This window comes from Triturus cristatus, chromosome 7, assembly GCF_964204655.1.
Source record: "Triturus cristatus chromosome 7, aTriCri1.1, whole genome shotgun sequence".
In the NCBI taxonomy this organism is placed as follows: domain Eukaryota; kingdom Metazoa; phylum Chordata; class Amphibia; order Caudata; family Salamandridae; genus Triturus; species Triturus cristatus.
This window is the reverse complement of record NC_140590.1, coordinates 1,172,226,940-1,172,249,258: the sequence shown is the minus strand read 5'-3', so window position 1 is coordinate 1,172,249,258 and position 22,319 is coordinate 1,172,226,940. Positions and strand designations below refer to the sequence as shown.

Here is a 22,319-nt window from a genome sequence, read left to right as displayed (position 1 = left end):
ATACCAACACTTACAAACCTTTAGAAACTGATCCCACAGAAGACTTGAACAAAGAAATTAAGAACATGGTTGTAAGATACAGGAGCTTAAACCTCATTGATGAAACAACAGCAGATATACTTGTTCATCCCAAACCAAGACCTGGGAGATTTTATATGCTTCCCAAAATTCACAAAATGAACAATCCTGGCCGTCCCATCATCTCTGGCAATGACACAGCCACTGAGAGACTATCTTTATTTGTCGACCTGCACCTCCAGCCCATTGTACAGGAACTTCCATCATTTGTTAAAGATACCAGTCACTTCCTTCAGATTATTGAAAAATTAAACCAAACCTACACATTTGATGATGATACTCTTCTGGCTACATTTGATGTTACATCATTATACACCAATATACCACATGAGGATGGGCTTATGGCATTATCTGAAGCTCTTAATAAAAGAACTGTGAAAAAGCCATCAACAAATGTGCTTACCAACTTTGCAAGAGTTATCCTTAAATCCAACAATTTTACATTCAATGGAAAACACTATCTGCAGATACAAGGGACTTCCATGGGTACTCGGATGGCTCCATCCTATGCAAATATCTTCATGGGCAAACTAGAGAACTGTATACTTGCTACTTCTAGCATCAAACCACTGGTATGGCTACGATACATTGATGACATATTTATAATATGGAATTCAGGAAGTAGAACATTGGAACAATTTACAGCTTATATCAACAATATCCATCCTACCATCAAATTTACCAGCAGCAATACTAAACAGAATCCTCATCTCCCTTTTCTGGATGTGCTACTCACCATTCATGAACACAAAATTACAACTGATCTGTACCACAAGCCTACAGATGCTCATTTGTATCTAAACTGGACTTCATGTCACCCACACCACACTAAACTGAGCATCATCTACAGCCAAGCACTCAGAATAAGACGCATCTGCAGCAATGAGGAAACCTGTAAAGACCATCTACAGGAGCTTGCTACATTATTTAAAAGGCGAGGCTATCCTCTGCATATCATACAGCAACAAATTGACAAGTCTTTGCAGATACCCAGAGAAGCACTTATTTCGAATACCAACGGCAGAAACAAAAGTGACAGAACTCCATTTGTAGTGGACTATCATCCATCAGCTCCTAACTACAGAAATATAATGCAAAAAACATTTCCCTTACTGTCCACTTGTGAAAAATTGCAAAAGGTTTTTCCAAAACCACCAGTCATTGCTTACCGCAGAGCTCCAAATTTACGATCTCTTATTGTGAGAGCTGAACTCAAGCAAGCTGTAACAAATGCAGGGGTTCATTGCTGTGACTCTAAAAGGTGCATCACGTGTGAATATCTTTTACAAACATCATCTGCAACTAGTTCTGTTACGAGAAGGACCTATGCAATAAGGCAGCATCTTACATGTCGCTCAACATGCATTATTTATGTGATTCAGTGCCAACGGCAAAGCTGTAAAAAGCAATATGTAGGCCAAACAGTGAATGACCTCCGTACACGATTCAGGAACCACAAATCTGCAATAATTAATAAGAAAATTGACCAGCCTGTAGCCAATCATTTTAACCTTGTGGATCATTCACTATCAGATTTGAAGATTTTCCCCGTGGAACATGTTTCAAAGGAAGAACTACTGGACTCCAGGGAAAACTTCTGGATGTACCGTTTAAAATCACTGCATCCAGATGGACTGAACATTACTGACAACACAACCTGATTACTGCATATCTCAAGAGCTCTCTGGACTGCATTGATTCCACATTCCAAATGGAATCTTCACTCATGATGCTTTTTGAAAATTCAGCTGTCATCTGTGCAGCCACAGAGCAAACCATCTTGTACTACCTGAGGAAGGCGGAAGCTGAAACGTTGTAGTGGAAATATATTTTTGTTCTTTGGTGAATCTATCTGTTTGAGTCACTTCTTTCTTGGATATTTTATTTCTTTGTGACTCATTGTATCCTTTGGGATCCAGATTTTTGCCCTGGCTGGCTGTTGTTTTCTTGTGATCCTTCATCTTCAAGTATATAAACATATATATATATAAACATATACACACACACATATATATATATATATATATATATACACGCACACACATACATATACATATATATACACACACACACACACACACACACACACACAACACAAAAGTACCTTGTATACAGGAGGAGGGAAGCATCAGAAGCTCACCTTATTCAAAAAAAGATTACAAAGCACTGCCTGTTTCACAGCTGTGTCAGTATTGTCAGCAGCATCAAGACAGTAGTGTCTTGTAAAGGTGTGTCTGCTGGACCATGTTGCAGCTTTGCAAATGTGTTGAAGAGGCACCCCAGCAAATAGCGCAGTGGAAGAGGAAACCTTTCTGGTAGAATGTGCTCTAACAGTTGCCGTAAGTGATTTTCCAGCTTGTTGATGGAAAATGGCAATTGCAGTAGATATCTAGCGTGCAATTGTTTGTTTGGTGACTGGATGACCCTTTTGTATCCCTTCGTAGGCCACAAAAAGTTGATCATTTTTACGAATAGTAGCCGTTTTTTGAAGGTAAAATTTCAGACATATCTAAGTCTAAAGAATGAAGTGTCTTCTCTGCAGGAGTTTGAGGATTAGGGAAAAACGTTTTTAAAATGACTGGTTCATTGAGGTGGAAATCCGATGGCACCTTGGGGATAAAAGCCGGATTGGTGCGGAGCAAGACAGTCTTTGGTAAATTGAAGAAAAGGCGGTTTAGTAGTAAACGCCTGTAAGTCACTGACCCGGCGAGAGGAAGTAAGAGCCAGGAGTAGAGAAGTCATCCAAGAAACGTATTTGAGGGGAGGAGCCAAGATGGCGACCGGGACGGCAGCGTAGACTCCCGGCTCCGTGAACCTCCGTATCCCGCACGGATATCCTGCATTAGATCCTCAGCCTGCGCTATGCGCCCGTGTTTGTGAATGAGAGCGGCAACCGATCGAGTGACTCCGAAGTTTCTGGCGGCTGTACCACCGGAGAAACGGGTATTTGCAATTTGCGGCCTGTGCGGCCCTGGAGCCGGGACCTTGAGTGGACATCTTGGCCGGGTGGCAGTTTCACAACAGCGGCCTTTGGTGACTGGGTGGAGTCGGACTGCCGGATCGGTGCGACTATCGGCCTACATTTCGCCGTGGTCGCTTCCTACCATTAAGCGGAGCGGAACAAGTGCATGCTTGGCAGTTCCACGACTCTCCGGTGATTGCCTCCGCCTTAGACGGTGAGCTGCCCGAACGCCGCCCGTAACTCGCCCTGATTCCTGCGGGCTGCTCCCGGATTTTCGCGGGCGCTGGTCCGTGGTGGGGACGACTGTTGCCCGTGACTACATAACGGATACATTTTTGGTCTGCCTCCGGAGCCCTGTTTGCCAGCGACATGGACCTTGATGCGCTTGCCCATGGGTCCCGGTCCCAATACGGGTTGGACCTACCCGGCGGCCATCTTGTCACGATGAAGTCTACCATCCTGTCCACCAGGTCACAGCAGGATCGGGAGTGTGCGACTCCGGGGAGCGTAGCGGAGCGATCGCAGAGAGCTGTGCTGGGGTACCGGGACCTGCTCGAGGCTCTCGGTGCCCTTCATTCCACCTTGCTTCATGGCGTTTGGGTATTGGGGAGTAGGCTTGATGGTGTGGCATCAGCGTTGGGACAGTTGCGGCCTGCCTGTCCTCCGATACACAGGGACTTCCTGCACTGCACTCAGGACGACAACGTCGGGGCCACCCCTGTGCCTAGTGACCAGCTGGAAACTCCGGACAGTCTACTATTGTGTGCTCGGCCGGCTGTGGATCTGATCTGTCCCGGAGGTATTGGACCTGAGTGGGGGGGGGTGGCCTTGTCCGGTGGGCGGCCTCCGGCGACCCTGGGAAAACTCAAGCAACGGTTGTCTACTCTGGCTGATTCCGCCTTCCTGGACCTTGTGTGCAGTGCAGATCCTGGGGCAGCACTGGGAAAGACGTTCCTCCATAATGCTGACTGGGTTGGTACTCAGAGACTTCCACCCCACCGGGGTGCGTCGCTTCCTGATCGTTTTTGGACGCTCCTTTACCGTGTAGTATTGGACATGGCGCCGGGTCGAGGGGTATGCATGGGCGGATTTGCCAAGAGTGGCCAAGGATAAGAATGCTCTTTCAGTGGTGGTCGGCTAATAGGCGGGCGGGCTCGGGGTTGCGTGCTCTCATGGTATAACTGTCGGTATAGTAGGTGCAAAATGCTCCCCATCTTTCCTTGACATGGTCGATTTTGTGTTGTTTACTGTTTGCTTTGGGGGAAACATAATGTGCGGGAGGGAGACGCCGGGGGCATGTTTTGAAGGCCCTCCTCCAGTTTATTAATACTCTCTCTACCCCCCCTTCTGGTGGGGTTCTTTTCTTACTCCTTTTTCCCTGTTTCTTCTATATTTCGGGTCTGGTTCCAGGGCGACAGGCACACTGCTGGGGGGGGGGGCCGTACTCATCTGCAGAGGTGCAGGGTGGGGGGTTGGGGGAGGGGATTCTTTTAGTCTTTAATCTCTTTTTTCCATGGCCTCCTTTTTCTTCTCTGATTCTTCTTGTTTTCTCTTTTCTGGGATCAGCGTGGTACATCTCCTTTGTTGTGAATCGTTGCCTTTTCATGTGTGACACAATTTCCGGGGTGTTCTCTGGGCTTTAGGGCAGGGGACTGCAGGCGCAGCTGGGCATGATATTCTTCCCTATCCTGAATTTCCTGTGTCTGCGCCATTGATTCAATAGATTGCTGTTTATTGCTTACGTTTATCATTCTGCCTGCCTCTTATCGCTGTTGGGAAATTGTTCGGCACCTGATCCTTCGTTTTTTTTTTTTTTTTTTTTCCATTATAAAATGAAAACCCTTTTTATCCTGGTGTCCTACATGCGCTCTTCACTGGCCAGGCTATATTAGCATAAAGATTCTGCTCCCCCAGGTGCTGCCTGTGTGAACATTTGATCTCTGTTGTTCTGACTGCTTAGCGGCCGGCCCCGGGGGGTTGTAGGCCCATACTTGTTATTGATTGAAATGTCAATAAAGGTTTTAAAAAAAAAAAAAAAAAAAAGAAACGTATTTGAGATCGACTTTATGGATTGGCTCAAACGAGGGTTTCATGAGCTGTGCTAACACAATGTTCAAATGCCAAGGTGGAGGTGGCCGACGAATTGGAGGAAACATTCGAGAAAGACCCCTGAAAAATTGTTGAATTACTCTTGACGAGTAAAGCGGGTTGGAGCCATCTTAACGAAACCGTGAGATTGCTGCTAGAAAAACTTTACGTGTAGAGTACGAGAGGCTTGATTTTGCCAGGTGTAAAAAGAAAGGAAAGAGTTGTTCTGGCTTGGAATGAATAGGATGTACTTGAGCTTCATTGCACCATAGACAGAATCTTTTCCATTTGAGTGGATATGTTTTCACAGTTGAAGCTGCTCTAGCCTTAGCCAAGACCTCTCTACAGTCTAAAGGAATGTCCAAATTTACAAATTCCTAGTGCTCAGGTTCCAAGCCGCTAAACGTAGAGATGCTGGATAGGGATGACAAATTTGGCCGTGTTCCATGGTCAGAAGATTTGGAAGAGGGCGAAGAATGATTGGGTCGCATTGTGACAGGAGCAGGAGTTCCGTGAACCAGATTTGTCGAGGCCACCGGGGGACTATTAGAATAATGTGACAGGGTTCCTTCCTCATTTTTCGCAGAACTTTGGGGACTAGAGGTATCGGTGGAAAAGCGTAGGCATATATTTTCTAACAGTTCATCAAAAAGGCATTCCCGCATGACTTTGGTTGGGGAAGCCAACTTGCGTAGAACAGGCATTTGCAGTTCAGATGCGTTGCTAACAGATCCAGATTCGGGGAACCCCATAACCGAAAAATGTGATCCAGAGTGGGTTGACGTAATTCCCACTCGTGATTGGTCGTGGATGACCTGCTTAGAGAATCCGCAAGATTGTTCGACGCTCCCGGAACATGCACTGCTGTGAGGACGATGTGATTTTGAAACGCCCAATCCCAAATTTGTTGAGCCTGAAGGGACAGCAAGATGGACCTTGTGCCTCCTTGTTTGTTGATGTAGTGCATGTACGTTGTGTTATACGTTCGGATCAACACCGAGGCTCCTCGTATGATGCTGCGAAAAGCTTTGAGCCAGAAAATGGCCAGTAACTCCAGCAGGTTGATGTGCCGTGTCTTTTGTTGAATGTTCCACTTGACTTTTACAGTTAGTCCTTGCAAGTGCGCGCCCCAACCCTTGAGAGATGTGTCTGTCGTGAGAGTGAAATTTGGAGTGTCCACCAGGAATGGACGACCTAAAGGTACATTTTCTTCGAGAGTCCACCACAAAAGAGCTCTTTTCATTCGAGATGTGACTTTGACTATATCGCTGAAGGATCCCGAGACTTGAGCCCATTGTCTATCCAATTCCTCCTGGATAGGTCTCATTTTCAGGCGGCAGTGAGGGACTAGAGGAATTGAGGACAACATTCCTAGGAAAGATTTCAACTGTCGGACAGAAACAGACTCTTTTAGACGGATGGCAGCTGCTAGATTGCGAAGGCGTAGACGTCTTTCATGCGACACAAAAGCTTTTGCTTGCTTGGTGTCTAGAATGGCTCCCAAGACCAGTCTGTTTTGAGCTGGGAGAAATTGAGACTTGTCCATGTTGAATGTGAGTCTCAGGGATTGGAAGAGGGACCTGCAGAAAAGAGTTTGTTTGGATGCCTGTTCGAACGACCTTGCCTTCAGCAGGCAGTCGTCTAAGTATGGAAAGATTTGCACTCCTTGTAGGCGAAGGTAAGCTGCCACCGGTGCAAGGACTTTTGTAAACACTCGGGGAGCGGAACGAAGGCCGAATGGAAGAACTTTGAATTGAAAGTCTTTTCCGGCCACTCTGAATCTGAGAAAGTTTCTGTGCCTCGGAGGAATGGGAAGATGAAAATAAGCATCTTGAAGATCCAAAGTTGTCATATACTCTCCTTGGGATAGAAAAGGAAGTACCTCCTGAATGGACAACATGCGAAAAGTTTGTTTTTTGATGTATTTGTTCAGGGCACGTAGGTCCAAGATGGGGCGCCATTCTCCTGACTTTTTCTGTATGAGGAAGAAACTTGAATAAAATACTCTGCCCTTCTGTAGTTTTGGCACCACTTCGATCGCGCCCTTTCTTAATAAAATTTTGAGTAGATTTAAAAGTTTCTTTAGGTGAGCAGGAGGGGGACTTTTTGGTGGAGAATTGGGAGGAATCTTTACAAATTCCAATGCGTGTCCCCTGAGCACAATATCCAGAACCCATTGATCGGTAGTAATTAGTGACCATTTGGCGTAGAAGTGGGAGATTCGACCTCCAACTCTTGAAAAAGAGGGAGGACTCTGGGACGGTGAATGGTGAAAGTCATTGTTTTTTGGAGGAATCCTTTCCTCTGTAAGAGGATTTACCTCTGTATTGTCTGTAGGACGAAGAATGCTGTTGTCTATACGATTGCTGATTCTGGGAGGAGTAGCTGTGTTGTCCTTGTCTATATTGATTGGAGTTTCCTCGAAAGGAAGAGGAGGATCCATGTCCTCTTGCGCCTCGAAAAGGCTGCTTTTTAAACTGTAGAGTTCCGAGAGCACGGGCAGTGTCGGTGTCCTTTTTTGTTTGAAGGGCATCGTCGATATGTTGGCCAAACAATGAGTCACCGTCGTAAGGCATGTCCAATATTTTTGTCTGTACCTCTTGACGGAAGGACATGGCCTTAAGCCAGCCCTGACGCCTGAGGACTGCTGCACCAGCCAAAAGACGGAAACCAGTGGAAGAGACATCAATAGCACAATCAATAATTTCCGAGGAAATTCTTTCTCCTTCTTGAAGAAATTTTTAATGCCTCTGCTTTAGATGCCTCTGGTATTAGATCTACAAATGATGATATGTCAGACCACATTTGGTGGTCGTAACGGCCCAAGATAGCTAAAGAATTGGCCACACGAACTGTAGTTGCCGCCCTAGTGGAAAACTTTTTGCCAATACCATCAAGGCGTCTACCCTCTCGGTCTGGTGGTGCAGATAATGGAGATGATGGGTTTCTGGATCAACGCTGTGCTGCCTGAGTAATAATGGAATCAGGCTTTGGTTATGAAATGAGACAAGCAGGTGAATTTGCAGGGGCTTTGTATTTCTTATCCAGCCTCGGTAGAACAGCTGGAATAGAATTAGGATTTTGCATGAGCTTGAGGCCTTCTTGCCAAATAAAATTGATGATGGGAATAGAACAGACTTGTTTTTGAAGCTGATCTTTAAAATCATGTATGTAGGAAACAATCTTCCTCTCTGGAGGTCATAGGAAGGTGGAATCTTTTTGCCGCTCTTTCCATGAGTAAATGAAAACCACCTATGTCGACTGGTGGAAAATCCAGAGGAGCTGGAGCAGCGGGAGAAAGTGTTTGAATCTGATAGTTGTCCCATTCAGAAAGAAGGGATCCGTCATCCAGCTCACCTTCTTCCTTGTCACCTTCATCATCATTCTCGTCGTCATTGTCCTCCTCCATGATTTGAGGAACATTGTGATGTTGAATCCTGGTCGCCGACGTAGGTGTGGAAACTGATTCTCTAGTAGGAGGAGGTTGTGGAGGTACTTGCGGCGTTGGAGAAGTCTGTACTGAACGTGGAAAACGGCGGTATTAATCCTCCAACATGAACTGGAGGTTGGAAATAAGAGTGTTGGAAGGCGGACCCCGAGGAGTCGGTACGACCACCAAGGGGGGGCCCTCACACTGCACAAAGTAGCCGAGCGCTGCCGAGAAGTCTCCTGAGAGATCCTTCTCCTATCACGTACTAGCACAGTAACACCACCACACAGGACTCAAGGAGGTTGTCTTGTGACAAGCAATTCTTTATCAGCAATAAAAAGGTTACGAGGTCAATATTTACACGAAGGGATCGAGGGATCCACCAAAAGTCTCAGTGTCTCTTTGGAAGGGTCGGGGTAGCGGGACAGTCTTTGGCAGGAATGCGGTACGAGGGTACCTGGGGCCCAGTTCTTATCCTCAAGCTGGAGGACCTCCGGATCTCGGATGGGTCGAGCCGCGACGGCGTCAGCAGGGCTCTGGCGTACAGTTCGTGGAGAGCCGCGATCAAATCAGCAGGGCTCTCAAGATGGTTTCTGCTCAGCTCGAGCCGCGACGTCGTCAGCAGGGCTCCGAGGGAGGTTTCAGCGAGGTTGGGCCGCGACGGCGTCAGCAGGGCTCCGATGTTCCAGGTGGTTCAGAAAGGGTTCACAAGAAGGAGCCGCGACGCAGTCAGCAGGGCCCGTGATGGTTCCGACAAGAGTTCTTCTCCGTAGGGTCAGCCGCGATTCAATCAGCAGGGCTCTCGACTCCGGGATACAACTGCCGAGCTGTGGTGGGGTCGCCCCAGATATAGGTCTGGAGCCCTTTGATGTCCGGACCTATGCGCCCGAGGGGGCGGAGTGGCCGGGTGGGGGTGGCCAGACGCCCAGCAGGAGAGGCGCCAGGCCCATGGGAGTTGCAGGGCGATCACACCTCGAGAGGGGAGGACAGTTGGGGGTCCCATCGATACTGTCCTCCGCCGGGGGCGATGAATGGTTCCTGCGGCACCCCCTGGCTAGTTCGTGGTGCCTCGATGTCGGGGCTTCGCTGGGGTCGAGGCCGGGTTGAGCGGGGGTGCACGGTGTGACGTGGATGCCAACAAGATGGCGGAGCCACGAGGAGTATGCGACCACGTGCAGCTCCGGGTGAAGGGCCTTGGTGCAGTTCAGACGGGTGGCCCGTGAAGGCCGGGGTGGGGAACGGGCACAATCCAGGGGGTTAAGGACCACGCCACGCGGCCGGGTCCAACAGGCGTCCCCCCCAGCCGAAGGCATGGAGAGTCACCCATCTCCTTGGGGATTCTCCTCGTCAAGGCGGAAGAAGCGGGACAGGCCGTCGGCGTTGGCGTGGTCATTGCCGGGCCGGTGTTCGACGTCAAAGTCCATCCCTTGTAGCGAGATGGACCACCGCAGCAGCTTGGGGTTCTCGCCCCGCATTTGCATTAACCATTGCAAGGGCCGGTGGTCGGTCTGGACCCGGAAGTGGGTGCCAAAGAGGTAGGGCCCGAGCTTCTGGAGGGCCCACACCACAGCGAAGGCCTCACGCTCAATAGTGCTCCAGCGTTGCTCTCGGGGCAGTAGTCGTCGGCTGATGAAGGCCACTGGTCGGTCGAGCCCCTTTTCGTCGGCTTGGGATAGGACGGCCCCGATCCCATACTCAGAGGCGTCGGTCTGTACCACGAACTCCTTCTGGTAGTCCGGGGCCTGCAGCACCGGAGCAGTACACATGGCTGTCTTTAGGGTGTCGAAGGCTGTTTGGCAGCGGGGTGTCCAGTGTACCTTCTTGGGCTGCTTTTTGGACGTTAACTCTGTGAGGGGGCCAACAATGCTCCCATAGTCCCGGATAAACCGCCGGTAGTATCCGGTGAGGCCCAGGAAGGCCCGGACAGCGGTCTGGGTAGTGGGGGGTTCCCAGGTCTGGATGGCATCTATCTTCGCTTGGAGGGGGGCCACCTGCCCGCTCCCCACTTGATGGCCCAGGTAGGTCACGGATCCGTGGCCGATTTGACATTTGCTGGCCTTGATCGTGAGTCCGGCCCGCTGGAGGGCGGCCAGGACGGCCTTCAGGTGGAGAAGGTGCTCGGCCCAGTGGTTGCTGTACACGGCAATGTCATCTAAGTAGGCCGCGCTGAAGGCCTCAAGCCCGGCCAACACCTTGTTCACCAGTCTTTGGAAGGTGGCCGGGGCGTTCTTCATTCCGAAGGGCATCACCCGAAAGTGGTAATGCCCATCCGGGGTCGAAAAGGCGGATCTTTCTTGGGCGCCGGGGGTGAGCTGGATTTGCCAGTACCTGGCGGTGAGGTCCAGCGTGCTCAAGTAGCGAGCGGCCCCTAGGCGGTCGATGAGTTCGTCGGCCCGGGGTATCGGGTGTGCGTCTGTCTTGGTTACTGCATTCAGGGCTCGGTAGTCCACGCAGAATCGCAACTCTGGGGGGTGACCGGGAGCTGCGGCCTTGGGCACCAGGACGACAGGGCTGGCCCACGGGCTGTCGGACGGCTCGATGACCCCCAGGGCCAGCATCTTCGCTACTTCGGCCTGGATGCAGGCCCGCACTCGGTCAGGCACCCGGTAGGCTCTGTGTCGTATGGGGGGGCTCTCCCCGGTGTCGACGTCGTGGACGCACCAGTGGGTCACCCCCGGGGTGAGAGAGAAGAGGGCTGCGTAGTCCCGCAGTAATAGCTGGCAGTCGTTGCGCTGTTCCGGGGTCAGGGACGAGGCGAGTTGGACCTCTTCGATTGATCCATCGTGAATGTCGGATTGCAAGAGGTCGGGCAAGGGCTCGGAATCGTCCTCGCCCCCTTCATCAGTCGCCAGCAGCAGGCTCAGTTCGGTCCGGGCGAAGGGGGGTTTTAGCCTGTTAGCATGTAGGACCCGGAGGGGGTTCCGGGGGGACTCCAGATCGACCAGGTAGGTGACGGGACTTTTCTTCTCCACCACCTTGAAGGGCCCGGTCCACTTGTCCTGGAGGGCGCCGGGTTCGACCGGGGCCATGACCCATACTTTCTGACCCGGCTCGAATTCTATAGTAGAGGTGTTGCGATCGTACCACCGCTTCATGTCCTCCTGGCTGGCCTCGAGGTTGGCTTCGGCCATGGCTCGGAACCTGCGGGTCTGGTTTCGGAGGGTCAGGAGGTATCGGTAGACGTCAGGAGGGGCGCTTCGGGGCTTCATCTCCCAGCCCTCCTTGACCAGGCTGAGCGGTCCGCGGACCGGGTGTCCATACAATAGTTCAAACGGGCTGAACCCCAGGGACTTCTGCGGGACCTCCCGATAGGCAAACAGGAGGCAGGGCAGCAGGACATCCCATTTCCGCCTGAGGGGTTCTTCCAGGCCCTGGATCATCCCTTTTAATGTTCGGTTGAACCGCTCAACCAGTCCGTTCCCCTGAGGGTGATAGGGGGTCGTGAACTTGTATGTGACCCCGCACTGTTGCCACAGGGACCGCATGTACCTGGAGATAAAGTTCGTGCCGCGGTCGCTCACCACTTCGCTGGGGAATCCCACTCGGGAGAAGATCCCCATCAAGGCCCGGCCGACCACAGGGGCCGTTATAGTTCTTAGCGGGACCGCCTCCGGGTACCTGGTGGCGTGGTCCACGAGGACCAGGATGAAGCGGTGGCCCAGGGCGGTTTGGGGGTCCAGGGGTCCCACAATATCGATTCCGACCCGTTCGAACGGGGTGCTGACGGCTGGAAAGGGCCCTTGACCCGACCCCCCGTCTTTCCGCTGGCTTGGCAGGTCTGGCAGGACCGGCAGTGGTTGTCCACATCTCTCCGCATCCGGGGCCAGTAGAAGTGGGTCACCAGACGACTGTACGTTTTGTCTTGCCCCAAGTGTCCGGCGAGGGGCACATCATGGGCCAGGTTGAGAAGGAACTCCCGGAAGCGGAGGGGGACCACCAACACGCGGCTGGCCCCGAGTTCTGCTACTTTCTGTTCACTGTACAACAGGCCCTCGGCCCAGTAGACCCAGTGGGTGCCGGTCTGGTCACCGTTGGCTTGCGCGGTCGCCTGTTGTCGGACCCCCTCGAGAGAGGGACAGGACTGTTGTTCTTGCTGGAACTGCTCTCGGGTGGGGCCCCCTTCGTGTCGCCATTGTGTCAGCTCCGGGAGGGCGCTCGGAGAAGCCATCTCTTCGGGGGAGGATTCGCTGGGTCCAGGGTCGGTGTCCGCCTCCTCCTCGCTGCTGGTGGGAGGGGGTGTGAGCCCCTCGGGTTGGGCGGTCCCGGAGGTCGAGGATGAGCGGGGGGCCTGGGTGGTCATGGACCGGGTGATGGCGCAGGCCCAATCAGCCAGTCCCAACATTCGGAGGTGCTCTCGTCGCTCTACTTGAGCCCAGGGGGAACTTTCCAAGTCGTTCCCCAGGAGGCAGTCGACCGGGGCGTCGTCGCGCACTGTCACCTTCAGCAGGCCCGTCACCCCTCCCCACTCGAAGGGGACCAGGGCCATCTGGCATAGGCTTTCACTGTTGTCGGCCGTCCGTACGGGGCACAGCACATTCGGTAGAATCTGTTCAGGGGTCACCAGGTGGCAGCGGACAGCGGTGATACTGGCGCCTGTGTCACGAAGGGCTTCGGCCCGTTGTCCATTGACCGTGACCTGCTGCCGGTACTTCTGGGTGTTGGTTGGGATGGGGGTGCAGGGTACCATCTCTCGGCTACCCAGGCAGACCAGGGACATGGCTGCCGGCTCCCACTCAGTGTTCTCTCGGTCGAGGGCCTCCTCTTCCTCTTCTCCTCCCCCCAAGGCGGCGGCTGTCAGCTGCCGGGGCGGGGGCCCGCCGGCCCCGTTTCTTCGGTTCAGGGGGCAGGCCGGATCGCTGGCAAAGTGTCCGGTTTGTTGGCAGCCGTAGCAGGTCACTGGTGGCCGTGGTCCGGGTCGGGCCGGGCCTACCCTTCGGGCTAGGCTCGGGGAGAGATGTGGCTGCGGTGGCCCTCGAGGGGGGCTCCTGGGGGCCCCGGCGGGAGGGTCTCGGTTCCTGTTCGGCCCTCCCCCCCCACCGCGCTGGCGGGGGGGTCCGTTGGGGTTCCTCTGGTACTCCCCCATTGAGTTCCGGGGGACCCGGGAGTTGACCCATCGATCGGCCTCGACGGCAAGTTTTCGCGGGTCGGTCATTTTGCTGTCGAGGAGGTGCTGTCTCAGTTCCACGAAGCAATTGTTGGAAAGGTGTTCCCACACGATGAGGTCGACCAGCTGCCCGTAGGTGGTTACTTTGCTCCCTTTGACCCACCCTTCTAGGGCCCGACTGAAAAAGTCCACATATTCCACCCATGTGGTACCCGGGATTTTCTTGCAGTCTCTGAACCGCTGGCGGTACATTTCCGCTGTTAGCCCGTAGCGGGTGAGCAGGGCCTCCTTCATGTGATCGTAGGAGGTCATCACCTCCTCCGGTAGCTGGAGCAGCGTGTCCCGCCCCTCACTCAGGAACCGCCCCCACAGGCCCGCGCCCCAGTCTTTTCGGGGCACCCGATGAGAGGTCATGGCCACCTCGTAGGCCTTGAACCATTGTTGGATGTCGTCATTCTTGTAATACTCCTTGACGACCTCTTTCGGGATATGTACCTTGGCCTCGGAAGGCGGTAGAGTGTCTCTAGTACTGGGGGTGTCGGTCCCTCCGTTCTTGGCCTTGATCTCGAGCTCCTTGAGACTGCGCTCGTGCTCAAGAGTTAGTTTCTTTTCCTCCAACTCCCGGTGTCGTCTCTTCTCCTCTATCTCTTCTTGAAGGCGCAGCTGCTCTAGGGCCAGTTTCTTTTCTGCCAGCTGGAGTTCGCCGTCCAGCCGCAGTCGGGCGAGCTCTAGCTCGTGGCTCCGGACCTTTTCCCGCTCTCGTATTTCTTCTTCGGAGAGGCCGGTTTCTAGGCTCTTTCTTCCTCCGGTTGCCGGAGTCCGTGCGGTTGCTGTGGTCTCAGTCAGGGGCAAGGGCCCTTCTTCCTGGGAGGGGCCTGCCCCGGCCTCCAACCATGCCCTCAGAGCTTTCTGCATCTCCTCTTTGGTACCTAGGCTGGTGGTTGCAATGCCTTTGTCTTTGCAGAACTGTTTTAATTCTTTGTGCGTATATTCTTCCAGCCGTTCGGGCTGGAATTCCATTGTCGCGTTGTTTTCCTGGCTGCTCATGATGCTGTTCGTTTGGATGGGTAGCTAGTGGGTACTGGCTGGTACGTACTGCGTTCGGCTCGGATCCCGTCGCTGGCCACCAAATGTTGGAAGGCGGACCCCGAGGAGTCGGTACGACCACCAAGGGGGGGCCCTCACACTGCACGAAGTAGCCGAGCGCTGCCGAGAAGTCTCCTGAGAGATCCTTCTCCTATCACGTACTAGCACAGTAACACCACCACACAGGACTCAAGGAGGTTGTCTTGTGACAAGCAATTCTTTATCAGCAATAAAAAGGTTACGAGGTCAATATTTACACGAAGGGATCGAGGGATCCACCAAAAGTCTCAGTGTCTCTTTGGAAGGGTCGGGGTAGCGGGACAGTCTTTGGCAGGAATGCGGTACGAGGGTACCTGGGGCCCAGTTCTTATCCTCAAGCTGGAGGACCTCCGGATCTCGGATGGGTCGAGCCGCGACGGCGTCAGCAGGGCTCTGGCGCACAGTTCGTGGAGAGCCGCGATCAAATCAGCAGGGCTCTCAAGATGGTTTCTGCTCAGCTCGAGCCGCGACGTCGTCAGCAGGGCTCCGAGGGAGGTTTCAGCGAGGTTGGGCCGCGACGGCGTCAGCAGGGCTCCGATGTTCCAGGTGGTTCAGAAAGGGTTCACAAGAAGGAGCCGCGACGCAGTCAGCAGGGCCCGTGATGGTTCCGACAAGAGTTCTTCTCCGTAGGGTCAGCCGCGATTCAATCAGCAGGGCTCTCGACTCCGGGATACAACTGCCGAGCTGTGGTGAGGTCGCCCCAGATATAGGTCTGGAGCCCTTTGATGTCCGGACCTATGCGCCCGAGGGGGCGGAGTGGCCGGGTGGGGGTGGCCAGACGCCCAGCAGGAGAGGCGCCAGGCCCATGGGAGTTGCAGGGCGATCACACCTCGAGAGGGGAGGACAGTTGGGGGTCCCATCGATACTGTCCTCCGCCGGGGGCGATGAATGGTTCCTGCGGCACCCCCTGGCTAGTTCGTGGTGCCTCGATGTCGGGGCTTCGCTGGGGTCGAGGCCGGGTTGAGCGGGGGTTCACGGTGTGACGTGGATGCCAACAAGATGGCGGAGCCACGAGGAGTATGCGACCACGTGCAGCTCCGGGTGAAGGGCCTTGGTGCAGTTCAGACGGGTGGCCCGTGAAGGCCGGGGTGGGGAACGGGCACAATCCAGGGGGTTAAGGACCACGCCACGCGGCCGGGTCCAACAAAGAGTTAAAGGTATCTGTGCCAAAGGAAGTTCCTGTGCAGGGTGTGTGTCACAAGTAAAAAAAACCTCTTCTTGTAGGTCATCATCATCAGAGTCCTGACATTTTATAAGAAGTTCAGAGGGACTGCGAGCAGCCCGAAATCTGTCGTCATCCTCTGATTCCTCATCGTCAGAAGAAAATAATTCAGCTGGAGGTTGAGAAGGAGTTTGAATTGGTATTAGGGTATCCAAAGAGGAATGTCGCCGTTGAAGCAAAGAGCTTGAAGCCTTCAATGGTACTAGATCCATGGATGCAGTTGTAGCCGTTACCGTCGACGATAAACGTCGTTGTTGAGACACCGTCAACGACGAAGCCACCGTCGACTAATGCTTTTTCCTATGTTTGCTTGCCGCCGTCGACGAAGTCCAAGGCACTGTAAACTAAACAGGTCTCACCTTAACAGATACCAATGTCGACAGTGAAGATGCCGACGACAGGATCATAGCTGGCTTCATAGACACAGAAGTTGAAGTCGTCGACGTAGACGCGACGAAAGCAACTCTCGTCGACAGAGGAAGCGACAATGAGCTAGTCGATGAGATAGCTAGTTTCTGAGGTAAAAACTGCGCAGATGGAGTTTTTGACTCCTGAGAATCAGATCTCGGGCGTAGAAGGTTCAGAAAGACTCAGAGGGGAAGAAATCACCCCTTTTCAAGTTGAAGGTTGGATAGTGGGCTTATCCACATGATGTTTCTTCACCACTTTAGGTTTTGGAGAAACCTTTTGATACTCACTGGTCCTTTTCAAGGATGAAGATGTCTTGATTGATGACACTCTACACATCTGAGAGAGGGTTCTCTGAAGTCTTCAGCTTCTGTAGCCACAGAAGGAGACACCCTTCTCTGTCCTTTAGAGTCTTCTGAGAGAAGGTTCTACATATTTTACAATCCTTTACCTGATGTTCAGGATATAGGCAATAGATGCATTTTTATGAGGGTCTTCAGAATAAATTCTCTGTTTACCAGTTTCCACAAGGTCTGAAGAGGGATTTCTTGGTAGTAGACATCATAAAGCTAACTTTGAGAAGAAATGAGAAGAAAACTGAGCTTAGCTCAGGGAGACTTCCTTCACACGACGTGCAGTAGAAAATCGGAGGGCCTGAGCCTCTGAGGAGAACATTCTAAGAGGGTGCGGACGCCTGACTGGCTGGAATTTGGACTAAAGCATAATGACAGTAATATGTTATAGAAGTGACAAGTTGTCTATCCATAAAAAACTCAATGGCTTTACTTTCTTTTATGCCTATGTTGGCTTATGTTATTACTACATTGCTATGTTATGTACCGTGGGACTCCCACTTCGATGACGGGGAATATTCAAGCATGTGAATCTATGAAAGACACCCCAATACTGGAGAATAAGTGAGATGACATTACCATACACAATTCAATTACAATCACATTGAAGGATTCACCGCATCCGCAGGGAAGTCTAGTACACCCCCTACTCCTGTAAGTAACTTTTTCAGCCGCCATGCATAGGTCCAGCCCCTTCCTCCATTCTCCTAAGGTTGGGACTTCTGTTACTCACCAGTTATGCGCCACATCGCGATTGGCCACTAGCCGGCACCAGGTTGCAAAAACAGGAGTTTAGCTGAGGGGAAGTCCACATCCTTTGGGACACCGAGTAGAATATATCTTGGATTAAGAGGGATGTCTGCTTCCAATAAGTGACAGTTTCTTCACCACTCGTGACCAACATTCCTAAATAGCTAGGTAGCAGCATATCATGTGCATAAATGTACCCCGTGATCCACTAAATCACACATATTCTGGGAACACCGCTCTCCCCATGTGATGCAATCGGTCACGATCTTAGCAGACCCTGTGCAATATTTTGAGTTGTATTAGACACAGCCTGGACTTTATGACCAATTCTCTTGGATGCAACAAATAATTTTTAACCAGATATGCGGGTTTTTGTCATATTAGTTCTTTGTCCAGGTACTCATTTGTGCAAAGACAAGAAATGCATATAGGAATGGATTTTTGGCCAAAATAAGCAGTCACAGAAGTAGGTAAATGGGAATGATTATCTAGCTCCCTTAGAGTTACCTCAGACTTTCATCTGGATGTTTTCTTGCAAGATTGTAAGAATGCAATCTGATTAAACAATACACCTTGCAACACCCAGAGCTACCCCGGAGGAAACACCTCAAAGGAGCTCCTGGAACTACATTTAAGTAGTTTGTTTCAGCTAAAATCTCAGATTCACAGTAAAAAAAGTTTGGATTTTCAGCAGAGCTGGCTGTGGGCTGACTGTGGTGTAAGGAGGTTAGAACAGAAAGGCATATTTATCTTTATTTCCATTCTCCAACTTGCCCAATCAAGTCCTGGAAATCTTTGGAAGGAAAGACCGCCAACAGATATCACACTGCTTGATGCTGGACAAAGACCACATGCATGCATATTATGGCAGTTAGCCCCACACGAGAAACTGCTTGGGAGAGCACCAGAATAATGAAGATGCTGTCCGTATCCTTCACAATTTTTAAAACCATATTCAGGTAGCAAAAGATGCCCAAATACTTCTAACTAAGAAAAGACTAATACAACTGCACACACATTTAAATCCGCAGCAAACAATGCTCTCTGCTTAGCAGAAAAACACATCCCTCAGTGGACAGTGACTACGTGAGAACTCATGACAGCAATGTCTTGGACTGCATGGAGCAACCCACTCTCAGGCTTCCAATAATAAGCAATTAACAGAGCAAAAAACCTCTCAGGCTTCTAAGCTTAAGCTTCCAAATAGAAGGCAGTGGCTCAAGTACATATCTACATCCAATGAATAGGAGTCAAGGGTGTTTTTTATATACAAGAAATCGGGAAGTCAAGCCTAGAACGGTGACCTTGGCCTATAACGAGCAACAGAGAAGGACATCCAGGGGTGTTTGTAGACTCAAGCTAGCATGAGGGCAACTACTGAAGCAGGTAACTGACCCCACAGCGCAGCAGTTTAAATGTGTTTGCAGCTCCTCAATGAAGTTTCAAAGTGCGGGAATCTGTTCAAACCATACACAGAAGACCTATGGTAATTGAGGTTTTCAGTTGCTCAGTGATCTTCCTAAGCATGGACATTTGTTGAAGAGCATACACAGAAAAACTCAGGTAATTTATTATCTGCTTATGCAAGGTATGCCATCATGTGCTCAACCCAACACTTACCTCATGGACTAGAAATGCTTCCTGCATATACTCTGTGGGCAGGTTTCGCAACTTTTCCATGGTTTCATACATTCCTTGGCAGCTACGCAGCTTATCCACTGAGCCCAGAGTGTGTCGTAGTAATACCAGTCCCACACGGAAGATAATCTTCACTCCTTAGGATAAATAGAAAGAGTTAAAATATATATTGGCTTTCAGAGGCTACATTTGTGACCGCTACTGAATTGAGGAGAACCAATTCTTAACACTTCAACATACACTGCTCTGTCTACTGCAATCAACAATACTATGATGGAAGGAAACACTGCATACCATGGTGCCTCCGGTGCCCAGGCACCATTTACTCACTGTGAAGACTCTTCTACAGGTAGTCCAATGTCTCACATCCTCCAGACTCCAGAGATTCTCAAGCCAGCAATCAACTGAACAGAGAATGTCTGCACAGCACAAAATAGGATAAAAAAGAAGCCAGAATATGCACAGGTCAAAAATGCCCAGAACCTGCACCCTGCCCTGTCCACTAGTTTCCAAGTTCCCAGTCTTCAATCGCTGCCAGGCATGAATGATGCTATGTTTTTTAAGTGTAGCTGGGCCGGGTGTCTGAAAGGTGAAGAATATAGGACCACTAGAACCAGACGCAACAGAGTGGGTAACACCTACTTAGTGAGACATGCAGCCACGCCCTCTATACTTAGTAGGATTCTAAAGCATCAATAGAAATGGTCTTGGAATTCTCCATGAGAACACCAAGAAGAGTAACTCTAATGAGAGAAAACGTATTACACTGATGCAAGGCGGCTGAGGAACCATTTAAATTGTTTCAACAAACCAGAAGATGGTTAGTAAACATAGGGCCACAGAGTCAGCGGAGAACCTGACTGGAACCCAAAAACAAAAGTTAACCCAAAAACAAAAGTTAATCAGTCGTAGTAGTAAATAAGTAGAGAATCCCACTCGACCACTGTCACCACTACCCACTGCACTTTGACGAAAACTGCTTTTTCAAGCCAACTACCCCAAACTAAACATGTAATATAAGAAATACATACCGAGTGCCATGTGTAATGAGGTTAAATACTGTTAATGAACGATTCTGGTTATATTTAGAAACATCTGGGCCCCATGGTTTATGATGTCACCGGAATAGCTATATTAGCCCATACTGCATAGTTACTTGATATATCTCCTTCAACAAACTTGTCTAAAAGCGGCATACTCTCACTGCCGGTGCAGCGTTGGAGTATCAGACCACAAAGCCCCCCAACTATCTATTTACCAACAAAGACGCTGCACTCCCAGAGGCTTTGGCGCATTCCTTTATTAGATCATCAGCTTTCCAAACCCCATGACGCATTTTGACAAAAGTCTTTTTCAAGTGGGTGTTGTCTTTAGTAGAGGTAATTGCTCTGCTTATATTCATTCACAGCCATTATGGGATATGTACTTTTGACATTTTTGACTACTTTGAAAGTTTTGAACCCAAGCCTCTTATTAGTCTCCCAGTGTATAGTACATGTTGGAAACGTCAAAACTACATATCCCATAATGCCTGTGAATGAATATAAGCAGAGCAAATACCGGTTCTAAAAATCACACCCACTTAACATAGACTTTGGTTGAAACGTGCTGTGGGGTTCGGAAAGCTGCTGATCTAATAATGGAATGTGCCAAAGCCTTCTGGGAGTGCAGCGTCTCCGTTGGTGAATAAATATATATGGAAAATGTTACTTACCCAGTAAGCATCTGTTCTTGGTATGTAGAGATGTAGATTCACATGCTTTGCATACTCCTGCCATCTAGTGTTGGGCCCAGATGTTTGCAAGTTGTTTTTGTTCGAAGAAGTCTTTCCAGTCACAAGGTAGGTGACTCCTCCTTTCGGTGATAGGGCACATGGGCATCAACTCCATTGTTAGATTGAATTACCGCAGAGGGTGATAAATGGAGTTAGGAGGTATAGAATAGAGATGTCCATGCGTATGAATATAAATTAAGAACTACAACCACTACAGGAGACCGGGAGGTGGGTGGCATGTGAATCTACAGCTCTACATGCCAAGAAGGATAAGTTACTTAACCTGTAATCCTAGTTCTCTTCCAGGGGATACTCATCAAAGTCATACGCACTGAATTTTCTCCGCCCAAGAGCGGGAACCCAGAGCATATACAAAAAATACATATATATGTGTATGTAGTAGAAAAGGAGTACATAGTACGAGATAAATATACACATATACATGTATAACATAAAAAAATATGCGCAGTCCTAAACATACCCAATAGGCTAAAAAGCCAGATTTACATGTATTTCTCTAGTATGAAAATAACCCATAAACATAATGTAAGAGAAGGACATGTACAGTAATAGCATTCCGCAAAAAACCTTTTTTTTTCATCAAAGAAAACAGGTAATGGCAGGCAATTAGCCTAAAGAAGGCTGCATAAATCAATAACATCCCTGTACAGAAAAGGAAACTGGCACCTCGCCTTTAAGGCCTCAGAGACCCTGAGCACTTTGCCTTTAAGGCCTCCAGGAGACCCTGCTCCCATCATGCACCACAGGTGACAGTTAGGTCAGTTCTTTTGTACGGTATAAGAAACCTGTAGGAACCTGCATCAAAGTTGCAAGAAGAACAAGTAAACTGCTAATGCTCGTCCGGGGAAGTGGGAGATTTGCTTATGACTGATGAGTATACTCCTGTTAGAGAACTAGGATTACAGGTAAGTAACTTATCCTTCTCTTCCAGGGGATACTCATCAATAGTCATAAGCACTGAATAGAGTAGCAAACCTATACCCACTTCCAAGCGGACGAGCAAAAAACAGCGAACTTAATAGACGTACACATGTTAAACAGTATTAGCAAACAAGTCTCTCAGCGTCTGCCTGCGTTCTCAGCATCTAAACAGTAGTGGCAAGTAAAGGTATGAACTGATCGCCATGTAGCTGCTTTACAAATTTCTGCCATGGGGACATTCCTCAGGAGAGCCGTGGTAGAAGCTTTTCCCCTAGTGGAATGGGCCATAGGCTTCCCCGGAAGGGATTTGTTGGCCAATTGGTATGACAGAAGAATACAAGAAACTATCCATCTAGAAATTGATCTTTTGGAAGCTGCAGAACCTGTGTTAACAGGACCATAGTTACTAAACAAACGTTCGGATTTCCTCGGTGTCTTTGTTCTG

General features: G+C 50.2%; 1 protein-coding gene across 1 annotated transcript in view; it reads right to left on the bottom strand.

Annotated features, from left to right (window-relative positions):
* TBC1D10B (TBC1 domain family member 10B) overlaps positions 1-22,319 on the bottom strand; it is a 339,453-nt gene that overhangs the window by 17,496 nt on the left and 299,638 nt on the right. Inside the window, exon 8 of the mRNA XM_085618470.1 lies at positions 19,141-19,295. Within this exon, the coding sequence (XP_085474596.1) occupies positions 19,141-19,295 (155 nt within the window). The remainder of the gene's footprint in view (positions 1-19,140; positions 19,296-22,319) is intronic.